This window comes from Chelonoidis abingdonii, chromosome 7 (assembly GCF_003597395.2).
Source record: "Chelonoidis abingdonii isolate Lonesome George chromosome 7, CheloAbing_2.0, whole genome shotgun sequence".
NCBI classification, from domain to species: Eukaryota; Metazoa; Chordata; order Testudines; family Testudinidae; genus Chelonoidis; species Chelonoidis abingdonii.
The window spans coordinates 44138925-44156254 of NC_133775.1; the positions used below are offsets into that span (position 1 = coordinate 44138925).

Genomic DNA, 17330 nt, shown 5'->3' on the forward strand with positions numbered 1-17330 from the left:
AGGATAATGTGGTAAACCTTTTCTGCCACTGCAACTCTACTCTAAAAGAACCTATTAAAAATTAATTTGGTGCCAGTGGTTCCCTTTCAGTTTTATATGGTGTTATGGAGACAAATCCTGCTGTCTCTTCGCTGTTCTGACTCGGGCAAAGTTCCCACTAATTTCAACATGCCGCTATGAAATGGGTGCTTTGGCCTGTGACAGCGAGATTGAGCCACAGGATTGATAAAGAGCTTGTATAATGCCGACAGACCCCAGTAGCCGGCAGGTGGGATCAAACTTGGCGCCTCTGGAGCTTAGTGAATGAGCTAAAAGCCAACTGCCTGTTAGCTAGGGCTGTAGAGCAGACTCATTTAACTCTCTCTCTTTAAGTGGTCTCAGTACCACTAGATGGGCAGAACACCACACCCAGAAGGTGTGTGGGTTACACTTGTATCCTACCACCCTGTTGCTTTTGCTTTGTGACGTCTTCATTATACCCAGAGTGTAACAGCTGGAGGTCCCCTTGAAGCTGATGGTTACTCTGCAGCTGGCTCTGTTAGAAATCCTGGGACAGGTGCTCAGCTGGGGTAAACTGACATAGTTCCATTGACATTAATGGAGTTGCATCAGTTTACACCAGTGGATGAGGACCTGGTTGTCCCAAGCCTGTGTCAGTTAGCGCATCTCTTTTATATTAATGGCAAATTGCTCTACTTAAACTAATATGTAAGCCAGGGTCTGAGTGAGCTCTCTCGTGCCATCTGTTGATGAACTGGGGGAAAAGACCTACCCAGTGACATCACTAAGAGTGGAAACCACTAAGAACTGGGCTAAGTGGTAGAACCGCTGAACACAGCATGGCAGCTAGAAGCAGAGGTGGCACTGAGCAGCAGCAAAGATGGCAGTGACAAAGGCAAGCAGTGGCAGAGACCACAGTGACGAGCAGAGGCATTGCTCAAACCATCCTCCTCCTACTCCCATTTGGGGTGGGAGGTGAACCTACGTGCACATCCTTGAATTCTGGGACTTCACTGATCTGAGACAACCAACTGTGAGTGGGATGTGGTGGAGGGAAAGAGGCATGGCATGTTAAAGGGACATTTATCCATCAGACTTTGACACCACAATGTGAGAAACAGAGGCAAAGATCTATTTCTCATGATACTGCAGTGTGGGTGTTTAATTATGGTTTGCATACTTTTGAATAAGTGGTGCAGTTGTTTCCCAAATTAATCCTGAGTTCCTCCTGCTCTTAATTAGTTTCCTTTTTGTTATACACAGACTCAATGCTTGTGAGTGGGGAAGTATTGCCTCTTAGGGCTTGGCTACACTGGAGAGTGGCAGTGCTGGTGAAGGGGCTACAGTGCTGCAACTCACTCTGTGTACACACTTACAAAGCCCAGCCAGCGCTGCAATTCCCTGGCTGCAGCGCTGGCTGTACACCTGGTCTGATTGGGGTGTAGCGATTCCAGCGCTGGTGATGCAGCGACTGCTCATTCAGGTTGGGACCCAACAGCGCTGTTATTGGCTCCAGGGTTTTAAGAAGGTATCCAGAATTCCTGTCCACAACAAACCGGCAAGAACGGCTGAACGACCAGCTCTAAAAACAAACACAGCTGCTCTTTGCTCCAGCTGAGGCGAGCGAAGCCGAGGCAGCGGGAATTGCTTTTGGAATGTTCACAGCTGTTTGTTTGAGGAGAGAGGGGAGTCCGTGTGAGCAGCTGCTTATGTGGTCTGAAGGCTATTTAGGAGTGCATAATTTGAATTAGTGAATAAAGAGAGGGTGGGAGGTCAAAACTTTAAGATAGGTTGAACTTTTTAAAATGACGTGTTTGTATCTTCCAGGTCCTTAGAACTTTGCAAGCAGGGAGCTGAGAACCACTGCTAGTGTTTGCTTGAGAGAGAAACAGCACGACGGGGGGGGGGGTGGAGGAGTGGGGAGGGAATCCGTCGGAGAAGTCTGCTTATCTGGTCTGAAGTTCTTTTGCATTAAGAGTTGATGTGAGAGAGGGGGGAAAGGCCAGAATTTGCAAGGCAGGAGCTTCACAGTGTCTGCTCCAAAAATCCACTCTTCTCTGTCTCCCCCACCTCCCGTCACACATCCACCCGCAACCCCCTTTTTGAAAAGCACGTGCAGCCACTCCAACAGCGCTCAATGCTGCAAACCTGTGGGGCCACACTGCAGCGCTGGGTAGCTTGTCAGCTGTGCCACACTGCAGCGCTGTTCCTACACAGCTGTATGACCACAGCTGTAACTCCAGCGCTGCCAACCATTTCCCAAGTGTAGTCAAGCCCTAGAGGCACCCGGGGTGGTGTGTAATTTTCCCAGCTTTCTGGGTGAGGTTTAAGCTAGTTCTGGTTTGCAATGTTAAAAAGTAACCCCTCAGTATTGGACCTGGCGTTGGTGTCCGCAGCAACACCTGGCAGAAGGGTTACAAATATTTTTTATTCAGCATTTATACAAATAGCAGAGTGCTGCTGTGACACACAGGTGGCCTGAATCATTCCAGCATCACTAAGGTACCTCTATAAGACTGTCTTAATACCATGTATACTCAATATTTAATAATGCTGCTGTAACTTGGCTGAATCATGCTATGATCAATGTTACTTTAACACTCTTGGACCTACAAATATTGCCAGCTTAGATGTTAGCATATAGTTTCTACACAATAACTTTTCCTATGCAAGGTAGTAGCTCATTGTGTAATCTTGCTCACAGCAAACGCTTTGGTGAGAGTGAAAATATTGTTATATTATATATATATATATATATATATATATATATATATAAAATAAAATAAAGCATATGTTACAGACTAAACTAGAGGCTTCCAGTGAAGGGTTAAAGAAAACTGTTATTTAGCATGCCAGGAAATTGTCGAGATCACTAACTGTTGAACTGTGTTGACCTGAATTACACTGAACTCTCTCTTTGCATGTTTGCAATAAAAACATACATCAGCTTGCTTCAGAACCAATGTCAAACTTAGTTAATGCTAAAATCCCCTCCTAGTTTGTGTGTACTGTGGATATGAAATACATCACTCATATTGCTATTAGGAAGTTTTTTTTCTTTGGTGATGGTAAATTGCTAAATTTGACATCTTCTGTGTGGGCCAATCCAAAATTTTCATGTAATATATGCTCCTTCAAAATAAAAACATATTCCTCCAACCTCTAAGCTACACAACATTATCTTTAATTTTGTATATCTTTAGTGAATTTAAAATTTGTGTTTCTTTTTAAGCAAAATATTTGTACATAACTAATTCTAGACCTAATTTTGCACTGCTAAAGTTTTAACATTGACTTCGGTGGGAGCCTGATCAGGGCCTAAGAGAAAAAACACTTTGTAAGCTAGAAAAGGAATTGTGGCTTGGTGTGTTTGATCTCATTAGTAGGATTCTATTGACACATCATAGTGTATCACTATTCCTCATCTTCTTGAAATGGCAGGCAAAATCATTTTTTTAGTAGCAGCAACATATGTCTCTTTAGCAGATTCTTGTGGCAGTCATGTTGGAAGCTCTGGAGTTTCCCCTGGCCCTGTCATGTATTTACATTGCTGAGAGGTTAGTTTGAGCTCTGCTGTCCTCCTGAATGCTGTTAATTGATTCTCTCTTATTTTTTTTTGTAGGTAACATTGAATATCAAACTACTATTAGAAAACTAAGAATGCTGTTTAAGAATGCATGTATAAACACGTATCTATAAATATGCTAGTTTGAAAGATTTGTCTTATCCACTCTTTCAAGTCATGTGTATTGCATTCAGCATATGCATCTACACCATGTTAATCAAGATATCTGAGGTTCTGAATTTAATGTTGCATACATGCAAATTTCTATTCCTTTCTGCATCACATTTTCTTTGGCCTCATCATCAATATTTTTTAACTCCTGCTTGAGTAACTGACTTTTATTTGACTAGGAATTAGTTCCCAATGCAATGGGATTATCGTAAAACAATTTTAAAGTAATCAGGATGGGCATATCAATATTTATTGAAATACTGAAAAAAATCCATTAGTGATGCATAACTCCTGGCAAGAACTGACATGACAATAGGTATTTCACTGGTACAGTAAGAGAACTTCAACTTCAACAAGTAACTAATTGCACATTCTAAAAGTTGCATGGATTCAAATCCAAGGCAGCTGCAGAACATCTGTAATACAAATATTCAGACATTACAGATTGTCCGTTTACAAATACAGAACTATAATAAACCAGGCAATGCCAAAACCTTTGTATTTCAGTCTGCTTTTACTAATATGTCCTGCAATCAATAAGGCAGTCATAAGTAAATGTCTGGTTACAAAGTGGTTAACAATTAACTTAGGGAGATTTTTGTTTGAAAACTTTGGGCAATCTGGAGTGTTTTTTGGAACTACAGGTACTGCTAATATATGTTATAGTTCATCTGAAACTGTTTCCATTAAATTGTATGCAAGTTGTTGCTTGTCTTTTACATCGTTATATTAGTTCTCTTGTCCTGTATATAGATAATGGTGCTGTGTATACAGTTAGCAACACATTTTTGTTTATTTTTTAAGCTTTAATATTCAGTGAGGTTCACTGTAGTGTTTCCATAAAAACAAATCAAGAATTTACAGAATATGAACACTTGAAAAAGAAATATTATACCCATGTTGTACATGTGACCACAGCAACTTCACTACCACCCCCAAATGCCATTCACATCTTACTTTCTATAAGTTTAGTCCTTTTGTTTTTTTCAAGTGATGCTTCCATCTCTATTGATTATACATGATAGTCAGGCGAAATGTTTTCATATTACATTTGATCTGTAAAAAAGCATGAATGATATTCCATGATGTGAGACCGACATCTAGGTGCTGCTGACGCTAGGTTTAGCTAGGTTTGTACCCTACACATGGACAGAGTATTAGAGATGACTAATACAGATGATTAAAATAATCTGTTTTATACTAATGCAGAAATAACTGATGTCTTTGGTATACAATGTACAATGTTTGGAAAAGAATTTAAGATAAGAATGCACCTTGTTAAATTCACATAAACCAGAGGAAACTACAAGTCACATAATTTACAATAGATTTAAATAAACTACATTTAGGATTATGAAGATTTACAGACATTTAATCAAGTGAATGATTTTAATTTGTAAAGACCCTTGTATGTCCCTGAACTATGTTCCACTAACTTGAAGACATGCTACAGTAAACACATATATTTGGCTTCTTCATTCTGGCTATATCTTATATAAAGATGAAACCAAGGACCAATAAATTAGCAACATAATTGTCTATAGTGGAAACTATGATATACAATATAAATAAACTATTCAAAAGCCAGCAATCTTCATGGAAAAAAAAATTAAGGGATTAGGAGTTTATACAGTTTCTACAAGTGATTGTGCAGCCGATAATCTCAAAAAATTAAAGTTTAAACGAGATTCCCTTTTTGATTTTAGTGTCTCACGACATACAGTAATTCAGTACTGGTAAAATAATTACCAATCAGAAAGCAACACTAAGGGAATCACTTCTTTGCAATCTTATTACAGATTTTTTCCCCACAGGACCTAAAGAATGTAAACACTAGGGTTCTTTTTAATGTAAAGTATTAATACTCTATTTTAAACATATGTTGATCCACATTTGCCCAGTTACCTTTTAGGATAATGAAATAAGGCAAGACTTCCATAACTGTGGCACTACATGTTATAATACTGATATCTTCATTTGGACAGAGATGTGATTATTTGTCCTTCTCCAATATTTGTTCTGCAGCAGACTTTGGTCTACATAGATATGGCAGTATCACTCTTCTTTACCCATGTAGAATATTTTAATTACCTAACTTTTTTTTTAAAATTAAATTATGTGTTTAAAAAGTACTTTTGTCTTTTCTTGATAATTTTAAAGATCACTTCTTAGCAAGCAGTTTGACTTGATCAGCTCATACATTTTGATTGTTGTGGTTTTTTTTGCATAGCTAAATGTGCTTTAGATGTTGACTTGCATTATTTAGCAATGTTACCATTTGAAATCTGAGAAGATTTTATTTATTTTTACAAGAAACTAACTTTAAACAGGATGGCTAACAGACTGAAAAACTTCAGCAAAATTATTTGGCATGAAAATCTTAGACAATGCCACAGCCACATTTTTGATACTGTAATTGAAACATGGTTGAATTAGCAAACTTGCCTTGGAGAAACGATTTGTGATGTTTTATAGCCATCCCATGGAATATTAGTAGAAGAGGGATACTGCCTGATTTAATTACATGAACACACAAAAAACAAACTTCAGAACATATTAAGAATGTCAAGCTAACTTATTAACAGACTCTTCATGTTATCTATTTGCAGGCCTGAGACACAGACATTCAAAGCCAGGCTTTTATGATTTGGTGGAGCTACTATATAGTATGTGGCTACTCCAGACCTTTATTACAGATTGAATAGGTGCCACAACATTTATCACAGGCAAAGTAAGTGTTGGGTCCTTGGAAGGATGATAGAAGTTGTTGTTGGTGCAGTTTTGCATCCTTTAGAGTTGTTTTAGAAGTCCTGCTGTACAATGAAGGATTTTAGTGCACTCAATTTCTCCACTATATTAGCTTAATAACACAGATCAGTTTGTTCCTAAATTTCTTCATAGTGGCGATCAGAAAAGTTAAATATACAAGAACTGTTCCGTTTTTTTTCATGTTGACATTGGTGATAGATCCACTTATAAGCTTGTTTCATTCCAGTACAAAGTCCTATACAGATTCCTTTGGGGATGTGTAGCATTTGATTCACAGTTTGCAATACAAATACCCTGATACATCACTTATTTACTATTAAGTATTTGATTATTATACCATTTTGCAGTCTTAAAACCAAGTTTTTAATTAGCGTTGCTTGGAGCAGTTCAGAATTTTTTTTTTCTTGAAAGCAGAAGCTCTAATGGGCATAATTTATGCTCTCTTTGCATGCAGCATTTCAATGAGAAGGTTATTACATGGCACATCCCCATTCAGGTGTTTGTAGTAGAGGTATTCTTCGGCCTGCATACTGATGGCCCGGATTTCTGGTAGTCGCAGGAGAAGTTGCCCAAATTTGTCTGTCTGTTGTGGATAGTTGCACATTGTATAGTCCAGCAGAGCAGCATTAACTTGTTCCTGAACACCTTCCACAAGCTGGAAGTTCTCAAGGTTTTTGACATCTGATGGGAGGAAAAAGAAAGTAACATTTCAATTGCATTTGAATTCCTGTTTACTAAAGCAGTGTTTTACTTACAGACTGTTTTTTTTTCTCTTGACAAAAGCATATTTTACATGCTGCTCAATATTCAGTAAATCCATTCCCCAATTTTCCTGGGAAAATGATCACAAAAGAACTCTAGCAGACTGTCTTGTTGAAATTTTGCATATTCCTCAAATCAATTAGACACCAATGGATTTTGAGCAAGGTCAACTCTTTTCATAGCTTACAAAAGGGAAGGCTGAAGATTTCTGAAGTAGATGACCATAATATATTGCCAGCAAATGAGTCCCCAGAGGAAGACCTATCTTTAACCCAGTATATTAAACAATTCATATAATTCTGTATTAATTTTTCTGACCCAAGGTGAAGTCTGTGTCCAGGGTATGATGTAGTTAATTCTAATAAAAAGTGACAAGGTTCTTGTTTCTGTTTGACATTTTCTAAATGATTCTGAAAGCCTTTGACTTGTCTTGCCTATGCTAATGAACCATCTGGTACACTCCAGTGACTGCCAAAATAATCTTACCTACTAGAAACTCTCTAAAATATATATTTCAATGACTAATGATCTTTATAAAATAAAACTCATGTCCTTTCGACAGAATAAAAGATAAGTTCCCTTTAACCTGAATAAGGTTTATAAATTCTGATACATTGATCTCCTTTGCTATTGGACAACTGTCATTCACACTGGTGAGGTGGGCACTGGCAGATTGTTCATTCTAACAACATATTATCTACAGTTACTATACCGCACCTCTGAGCTCTCTAGGTATGTTGAAGTTGATGGTGTACTGAGCTTTTCATATCTGTTTTATTTCCATAAAAGGTAGTTTGGTGGCATACTTATTTTGATGTCTACATTGCAGTATTATAGTCCTTGAAATGCTGATTTTTTTTGTATTCAAAAAAGTGTAAATTAAAGTTCTGTTCAATGCAAAAGACAACACTAATGGAAAGCATAGTTAGAAACTAAAACAAAAAGATCTAGAAATTAAAATTTTCAGGATAACTAAAATCATCCTGCTTACATGTATTCACCAGATGCAGTTAAATTGACAGCTTTATATTTACATACGCAGTGGTCAAGATGCAGTTGCTGTGAGAACATGTCTTGGTTGTCAGCATAACATTATGACATGAATGAATGTTAACAAGAAACACAATAACAATGTAATTAACATGAACTTAGAGGCCAAATTTTCTCCTATGCAGGTTTTTCCAGGATAGTAGGCCGGGAAACATGCTGAATTCCCACCTGTGGAGTCTCCTTGAAATCTTATTGCTGAAGGGAGATGAATGGAGTTTTTCACTATGCAGAGCAAGAATGGGTTTTGGCCCCCCCAAACCCACCAATGGCCTGGGATACATGTGGCACTCAAGCCCAAGCTTTGACCCAATTTATTTTAATGCTAGAATGTGTTTTAATGCTTTTAATAGGTAAGAGTAAGGATAAGAGTGCTTGAAATGCAAGTAAATGAACATACAGTATAAATTACAGGCTTGGTAAAAAGGTGAGACATAGCAAGGCCTGTAAGAGTTGGCATAACTAAATCAGAAGTTAGCATTAAGAAGTCACCTAGGGTCACCAGTTTTGGGACTTTTTGTGATTTGTATCTTGTGACAAGCAAGTTAGCCACGCAGAAGTGAAAAACAAGTTATAGAATAGCCTTTTTTGTGGGATTTTGGGATACATATATCCATGGAGCTGACTGCACTGATAGGTCAACCCCTTGCCCACTACTTTTGATACAACAGTGAGGCCAACCACAGAACGTTCATTATGGGTAGCCAGCATTCCAAAAAACATATGTTTTCAAGAACATAATGAATGGGTAGGGGCCGAACCATTGTCGAATATGGTCCCAGTCATGTGTAGATGCAAGGAAACAAAGGGGTATAAAGAAGGGGAGTATCTGATCTTTGGTGAGCACCTGAGAAACTGATGTAAACTGCACCATCACTTCCAGATTATGGTGTATTCCACTGACTGTCTATTTTTATCTGTTTCCTATGTCTTCAGAAGTTTGAGTATGGCAGCACTAGGGACTGGCTGTTTCTAGGCATCTGATTTTTTGTTCGGTTGCATGAATGATTTGGGTACTTTGGTTATTAAATAAAAACTCTATTCATGTGATTCACCAATTTCATTTATTAAATAATAATGTGTGTAGCTACTAGAGAAAGAACCTGCTACCCATGACTGCTACGCTTTGCAGCCCAAATCAATTTTTCAGGCTACATGCCAGAAAGTGGGTCCATCGGCCCTATTCCTGAAAGTGCTTCTGATGGAGCAAAGCCTGGTTTCTGGGCAGAGCCCAAATAAATTCTGCTCTGTGCAGGAGGACTTTGGAGGTGATTGAAGGACAGAATTTTTCCATTCCAACCAGGCAACAAGGTCTGAACCACCCTGAAGTTTCTGCATGGCCATTACTGCAGACTTGGAGCTACAGTAGTATACACAGCTCTCTAGGTGGTTTGTCCCATAGCCCCAAATCCCTACTATGTATGCCTGATGCTAGGGTGACCAGACCGCAAATGTGAATAATTGGAATGGAGGTGAGGGGTAATAGGAGCCTATATAAGAAAAAGACCCAAAAATTGGGACTGTCCCTATAAAATTGGGACATCTGGTCCCCCTACCTGCTGCGGAGACTGACATGCAGCAGCTGCACTCTTCTGCTGAAAATATCAAGTTTCCCTCTGTGGTTACTCTGCATCTTGCTCCTTCAAAGTGCTAGTTTGACTGTGTGTATGAGGCCTCCTGTTACCAAGGCGTACCTCTCTGTCTGAAGAGAGGAACAGCCTATGCCTCTACACTGAACTGAGTTCACTAATCAACCTCCCTCCTCTTTATTGTGCTGCAGGCCTGAGCAACTGGGAGCAGAACCTCCTCCTGAATTGCTGGCTGGCCTTAAGGAAGCCAGTGGGAAATCCCTAAAATTGGAGCAGGTTCTGTCCATGGCTGGGGGTTCTAGAAACCAGACTTCAAAGCCTGATCAGCCACCTCTCCTAGTTATCCAAACCCTCAGTTACCCAAAGTTTTCTGGTGTCCCCAGAGATCTTTGGATAATCAGGTCTACAATATATTATAAAAATATACCATGCATTGTTTTTAAAGACATTGTTTCAATGCTCATAATTGCAAACTAGATGTCCTCCAGGTGGCTGTAATTAATCACTTTTTCTCTTTGTAACATCTTGTGTGGGAAATGACATAATTTCATTTTCTCTAGTCTACAGAAAACAAAGTACACAGAATTAAATGTGAAAAGTTGTACTGCCCTGCATAAATTACCACTGCTATTTGCTTTTTAGAAGAGTGACGACATGCACAAGGTATTTTGCAATTCTGCAATGGTTTAAAAATCTGTCTTAAATATGCTTCTGAGAGGTTGTTAAGAATACTAACATTACCAACTATCACAATTATTTAAAATGGTTTACTTTCAAAAGTGAAATACAATCACTAGTTTGCTGCTACCATGTAAGAAATTCCCACAGACACTGCAGGTGAAGTAAAAGACAAACAGATAAATAGAGAGTTTGCAGTTTAGACTATATTAAATGAACAATGATGTTACAGAATCAGTATGTCAAACTTCATCTTATAAATGTAACTTCTGAGCTATGGCTGCTTTCAGATACTGTGGGCCTGATCCAAAGCCTACTAAAATTGATGGGCATCTTTTGCCTTCAATAAATTTTGGATTAGGTCCTATTTTAGGTTAAATTATTATACTATTTTTAAAGAACACAAGTTTAATCCTGACTTCTGCTCTATGTTCTTAAATATTACTTGTGTTTTCAATTGTAACTGCACAAAACCACTCAGTTCTTAGCAGAGATGAAGAACCACCAAAGTCTAAAAATACACATGCTCCTTATAGATTCATAGATTGTAGGGCTGGAAGAGACCTTGAGAGGTCATCGAGTCCAGTCCCCTGCCCTCATGGCAGGACCAAATACTGTCTAGACCATCCCTGATAGACATTTATCTAACCTACTCTTAAATATCTCCAGAGATGGAGATTCCACAACCTCCCTAGGCAATTTATTCCAGTGTTTAACTACCCTGACAGTTAGGAACTTTTTCCTAATGTCCAACCTAAATCTCCCTTGCTGCAGTTTAAGCCCATTGCTTCTTGTTCTATCATTAGAGGCTAAGGTGAACAAGTTTTCTCCCTCCTCCTGATGACACCCTTTTAGATACCTGAAAACTGCTATCATGTCCCCTCTCAGTCTTCTCTTTTCCAAACTAAACAAACCCAATTCTTTCAGCCTTCCTTCATAGGTCATGTTCTCAAGACCTTTAATCATTCTTGTTGCTCTTCTCTGTACCCTCTCCAATTTCTCCACATCTTTCTTGAAATACAGTGCCCAGAACTGGACACAATATTCCAGCTGAAGCCTAACCAGCGCAGAGTAGAGCGGAAGAATGACTTCTCGTGTCTTGCTCACAACACACCTGTTAATGTATCCCAGAATCATGTATGCTTTTTTTGCAACAGCATCACACTGTTGACTCATATGTTGGTGTTTTTTTCTTGTTTTTTGTTTAAGATATGGAGGCAAAGTATGTGCTGTTGAGAGACATATTCTGCTGCCAGATGTGCCAGTATCATTTTGGAGTCAGTGGGGCTACATCCTGCCCTCAGTTACACTTGTGCTGCCTGTGACCTATGATGTTGTTACGCCTATGCTACCCTTTGTGAGTTCAGTGGCTCAATTTGACTTAATGGAGGATGCATGGAAATGAGGACAGAATTTGTGTCTGTGATATTTTCTCACCTCAGTGCACAGGGCTTTAAGCATTCCTATAGACCGGTGATAACCATTCTAGGAATGCCATATAAATAACTTCAATTAACGATAACATTAAACACGAGTGATAGTATTGTGGCTAAAATGCCACATATTCAAGTTGAAAATACACTTCTTAATGCATTTGCTCTAGAGAGATATTCTTAATAAAGTATTACTGTTGTCTGTGGTCTTGGAAAACCCTCTTGGTCTCAAAAATTATGCAAAACAAATGTAGAAAAACTCAGGAGATAATTATGAGGCACTGATATCATGGGAACACATGATATAGGCTTCATTGTGATGCCCAGTACCCCTATATAATATAGCATTTACTTCATAATTTTTTTCATGGAACCCTTTACAGTAATAAATAATGTAAATACTTTTTAAAGAGATAGACAAGGATGAGAAACAATGAAGGGAAAATAGAAAATGTACGGTATTTCTGTTGTCTTCGTCAGCTTTAAAGGCTAGAGCAGGGGTCAGCAACCTTTCAGAAGTGGTGTGCCAAGTCTTCATTTATTCACCCTAATTTAAGGTTTTGCGTGCCAGTAATACATTTTTAACGTTCTTAGAAGGTCTCTTTCTATAAGTCTATAATATATAACTAAACTATTGTTGTATGTAAAGTAAATAAGGTTTTAAAAATATTTAAGAAGCTTCATTTAAAATTAAATAAAATGCAATCCCCTGGACAAGTGGCCAGGACCCGGGCAGTGTGAGTGCCACTGAAAATCAGCTCACATGCCGCCTTCGGCATCCGTGCCATAAGTTGCCTACCTCTGGGCTAGAGCAAAGAAGATTATTATACTATTGGGCCCATTGCTGCTTCCTGATGCTTGTGTATTTAGCTGATTATTCATAATGTGGTACTTAACTATAATTTTGATTTTCTTTTATTCTAGCTATTATGATAGGATTTTTTTAATGTTTGTGGTTGTACCTCTGGGTAAAGAGATTTGATTTCATTATAAAAAATATTTATCTTCTGACTAAAGATTCTATGACCACTAATGTTCTATGTGGATAAATCACCAGTCATCACATTGAAATCAGTTGGGATGAAATTCACCTGACACGTATAGTAAGAAAATCTGTAGTACTTTTTATAAAATTATTCAACCAATTCAGGTTTTTTTGCAGTCTATATGTCTCCTATCTATCTTTGTATCTCTTAGTTAGATTTTAAAGTACACATGTTTAAGCTTAATGTAATATATTAGTTTCCAAGATTTAAAAACTTGTAAAATAAAATAAGCAGAAATAGACCCCTCGCCCACCTATACACCCTTTAAATTCTAGCAACTAGAAAACGCATGTTGTGTTGCTACAGTAAGTCTAATCAATCTCTTATCTCATCTACTTTATTCACTCAGGGACTAATTACCAACTTTTTACATGAAACAGCCTTACTGTGAGCTCACAGTGGGGCGCACATCTTTTTCCATCCTTATTGGAGAGTACACCCTTAGGTCTTCTGGAATATATTACATGTTTTACAAGAACTAGCAACAGCTATTCTGTCAAACACAGAGTTTGTGTTCTCTATAGTTTACTTCTGAAGATGAAGACAAAAAAATTATTATAGTGCTGCCCGTAGCAGCCCTATAGTCACAGTAAAAGTCTCAGTATTCCTACTAAATCTTCAATTTTCAGGGGTTCATACCTCTGTCATCAAATTGTGCTCTAAGCTGAAACTTTGCATACAACACAAGCACACTAGGGTTCTGAAGAAAACGCTTTTGCATATTTTCCAAAAAATGGGTCTGGCCTTTAGAGGGGGGAAATATTTAAGTTTCAGAGAGATTCCCCCCTGCCTCATGTTCCAAACTTGAAACACTGAAATTTGGTGTGCTATTACTCTGTAGAGAGCTCTCACTGGTTTGGGAATTTTGAAAAGAAAAATGAAAGGGAATGAGAGATTTAACTTTGAAAAATGGTTACTGTGCAGGAGCTGTGTAAGTACTTTTCAAAGAATGTTAATTAATTTTTATTACTTCATTTCACCAGCCACTCCTGTCCACATCACATGAACCAACTGGCCATGCACATGCACAGAACCCATAATTCCACTCCTGCCTCTCTGGACTTTGGAGTTCTCAGCTCCTACTCTAGTTCCACAAATGAGAGTGCTGATATTATCAACATTTTAAGATATGAGAGGAGAATTTTTCAAAGTAGAAATTAATTTAAGTCCTCCTCCAATCCCTATTGACTTCAGTGGGCCATAGATAAAATTCTTAAATATATTAAACGCTGTTTCTCAAAGGACTCAGTTGTAGGGAAAATGTATGGACAAATACAGTAGTATAGTTGATGTACACAAACTGCTTGGGTGCTCTATTAAAGACTTTCGTTCTCCTTCTGCCTCCTTACCACATACGCAGCAGCTGAAGCACCCTTCAGCCTCAGCCTCCTGAGGTCACAATTGACATTTACACTTGGACTTTTTTTGGCCTATCAGCAGTCAGATGCTTGAACCTCCCACTTTCTCCTCTTTCTTTCCTCTTCTCTTTTCTCCTCATGCCTTCACCTCTTCCCTCCCTTCCTTCTGTCCAATTTATTTCTTCATTATTCTTCTAGCTGCCCATCTAAAGAATGAAACAAGCAAACCTGGAACTAATAAACCATGTGTCATACATTCCGGTGACCACATGCTTGTAACTTGCATCCTTTCCCTACATTATTTATTTTTATCTCTCTAAACTATATACCCTTGAAGACAGGGACTGTGTCTTTCCATATGCAAGCTTGAATAGCAACTATGATATTTTAGGGTCTATGAAAAATAAGACTCTCCATAGGTTTCTAAAGTTGAACATGCAAAATTATAGGATATTTTGGAAAATTTGGGCAGAAGTGACTTGCTGAAGGTCATAGAGGGAATCTATGGCAGAGAATAGACTTTATCTACATGTATGGTGGCGGGTACACTGCAGGCATTAAACGTGTCACTACCTGCCACAGGGAAAGAAGGCAGGTGGGGTCCATACTTGTTATTGCGGCGTGTAGCTATGTGCTACAGTGAAAGGCTCTGGTAGCGGGGGAAGGATCTGGCAGCAGGGAGGTGGTGCGGAAACTGAGTGAACTGCTGCCAGAGCCATTTATTATTTTAGCAGTGTAGTGTCTTGCTGCCAGGGAGGTGGTGTGGAAAGCGTCTGGCAGCAAGACACTACACTGCTAAAAATAAGACATGAGAGGCTCTACTTGGGCATGCAGAGAGCTGTGTGGACAGTGTAGGGTATGTACACTGGGGGTTCAGGCATGTGGGGCACAGTACTCATGTAAGTTGTGTCTCACTGTCTCCATTGATGTTTATAGTGCTAGCTGGGTGTGCAGTGTCTGTACTCTACATGTTGCCATAAGTGTAGACACAAACAGAGATTAGAACCCATATTACTTGACTCCTAGAAAAGTCTCCTGTTCACAGTATGATTATTGGCTAGAAATATTCAGCTTACCAAATATGGCAAATATTTGTACTTCTAAGCAAGCTAATGATTTCATTGGCCCAATAATTCACCTTAGCAGCAGGCTTCCAAACATTTCTGTAACCAAATGTGTCCTAATCTATTCAGTGTATAACTTCCTTTAAGTAAATTAGGAGTAAAGTACCACATTTGATAAAAGTAGGAAATAGGATCAGATTTTGAATGAAAGAGCTAAAAAAAATAAGAATAGGTGAGACCAAATTGTGTGTGCAACTCATTCTTGAAGAATAGTTTGTAAAACTTTCTTCTCAGGGCCTCTTTGTTTCAAGAGCTGTTGACTGAACTAATGGTAGTCATAGGGACCTGATTTGTCAAGATATAATGTTTACAATTTGTAGGTTATGAATATTTAAAATCAGTGTAATTATTTAGGAAATTCCTGGAAATGGTGGTTGGAGCAATGTTTCAAAAGTCTTGAAGCTGAGCACAAAGGTAAATAAGATGTTATATTTAGTTGATGACAAACCACAATAAAACCTAGAGGAATGAGGAAATATACATTCCTTGGATGGGAAGGTATTGAATGTTTGGAATAAAGAAACAATTTTTTTTTAGATAGGCATTTTAGGGGAGGAAGTTGGAATATTATATTTCCCCTTTACTAACTAAACACTGTTTATTAGAGGAATAATGGGCAGATTAATTTCAGGTGTAGTTCCACTTTAGTCAGTGAAATTACACCAGGAATGAATATGACCAAAGAAGAAGAACAAATGTTTTGTGAAAATATAGCCTATATAAATTTCTACTGTGGTTAGAACACAGAAGTGCAGCTGTCACTGAAACCCTCTTGAGTAGCAGGCTGTATCCTTTTATAAAGCCCATCTGTCTCTATGAAAAATGCATGATCATAAAAAGCAGTGTTCCTTAGGGAAAAACCTCTCTGTGCTAATCTTGTAGACCTTTACAAAACATTTTTTTGAAACCTAAGTTTGCGTTTGATTTTCATTCCGAAACTTTTGTGTTTTTGCGAAGTTTTCTTATTCTATTAGAATAAGATATGATGTTCAGTTTGTTCAGGTGATAAGTCCAGACTATGAATAAGCCATGTTATCATGTGAAAGAGAATTAAACAGGCAGATTCAAGTGGGGATATATTAAGCCAAATTTAAGCTCCAGTTGCTGAATTTAGCCTGCACTAGATGTCTGGTTTGCCTCGGGATAAATTCAGTTTTCAGCTAATCGAATGAGGAAAACTGCCTCAGGTATGATAAAATTTACAAGAGAGCTCAGTCAAACAGTTCTTGTTATAAATATTAGCTTAAAGGCATTCTTCTGGTTTTTGGATCAGGACTGTATTTACATTTAATTATTACATTTAAAACTTTTATCAACTTGGCTAAAATGTTAGGCCAGCCAGTTATATTATGATGCTCTATAGGTAAGAGTAGAGCTTCATACTACTTTTACTTTTGTACTATTCTGTGAAACTTGTTTGGCTACACAATGCCATTCAATGTAACCAAATCCCTGCAAGAACAAGAATTGTAATGTCTTTTCTTTAAAATGAGAAAATATAGCTTATAGTAAAACTGTTTTAGTGATTTACTAATCTCAGAGATCCTGTATTGTGCCATGTTTTTCTGCCAACATAATAGATACCTAATTTAGTAATTAAAAGAGAACCAAAAAACAACAAAAAAAATACAGATGAAGAACATAAATATTTAGGTGTACTGTGGAGTCTGGTTGATAGGTAGCTTTAAGTTTGTATAAGTTTTAAGTGCTAACCATAGCAATATATTCTGTGTGGTATGGTAACACGCAGCCCTCTCCTAATGGAACACAGTCACAGACCATTTGTAC

At 38.1% G+C, this 17330-nt stretch overlaps 1 protein-coding gene across 1 annotated transcript in view; it reads right to left on the reverse strand.

The window, feature by feature from the left end:
• Window positions 1–4297: 4297 nt before the first annotated feature.
• Window positions 4298–17330, reverse strand: part of NR5A2 (nuclear receptor subfamily 5 group A member 2) — a 104022-nt gene continuing 90989 nt past the window's right edge. The window contains exon 7 of the mRNA XM_032773492.2: window positions 4298–7186. Coding sequence (XP_032629383.1) covers window positions 6939–7186 — 248 coding nt within the window. The 3' untranslated portion in view covers window positions 4298–6938. The remainder of the gene's footprint in view (window positions 7187–17330) is intronic.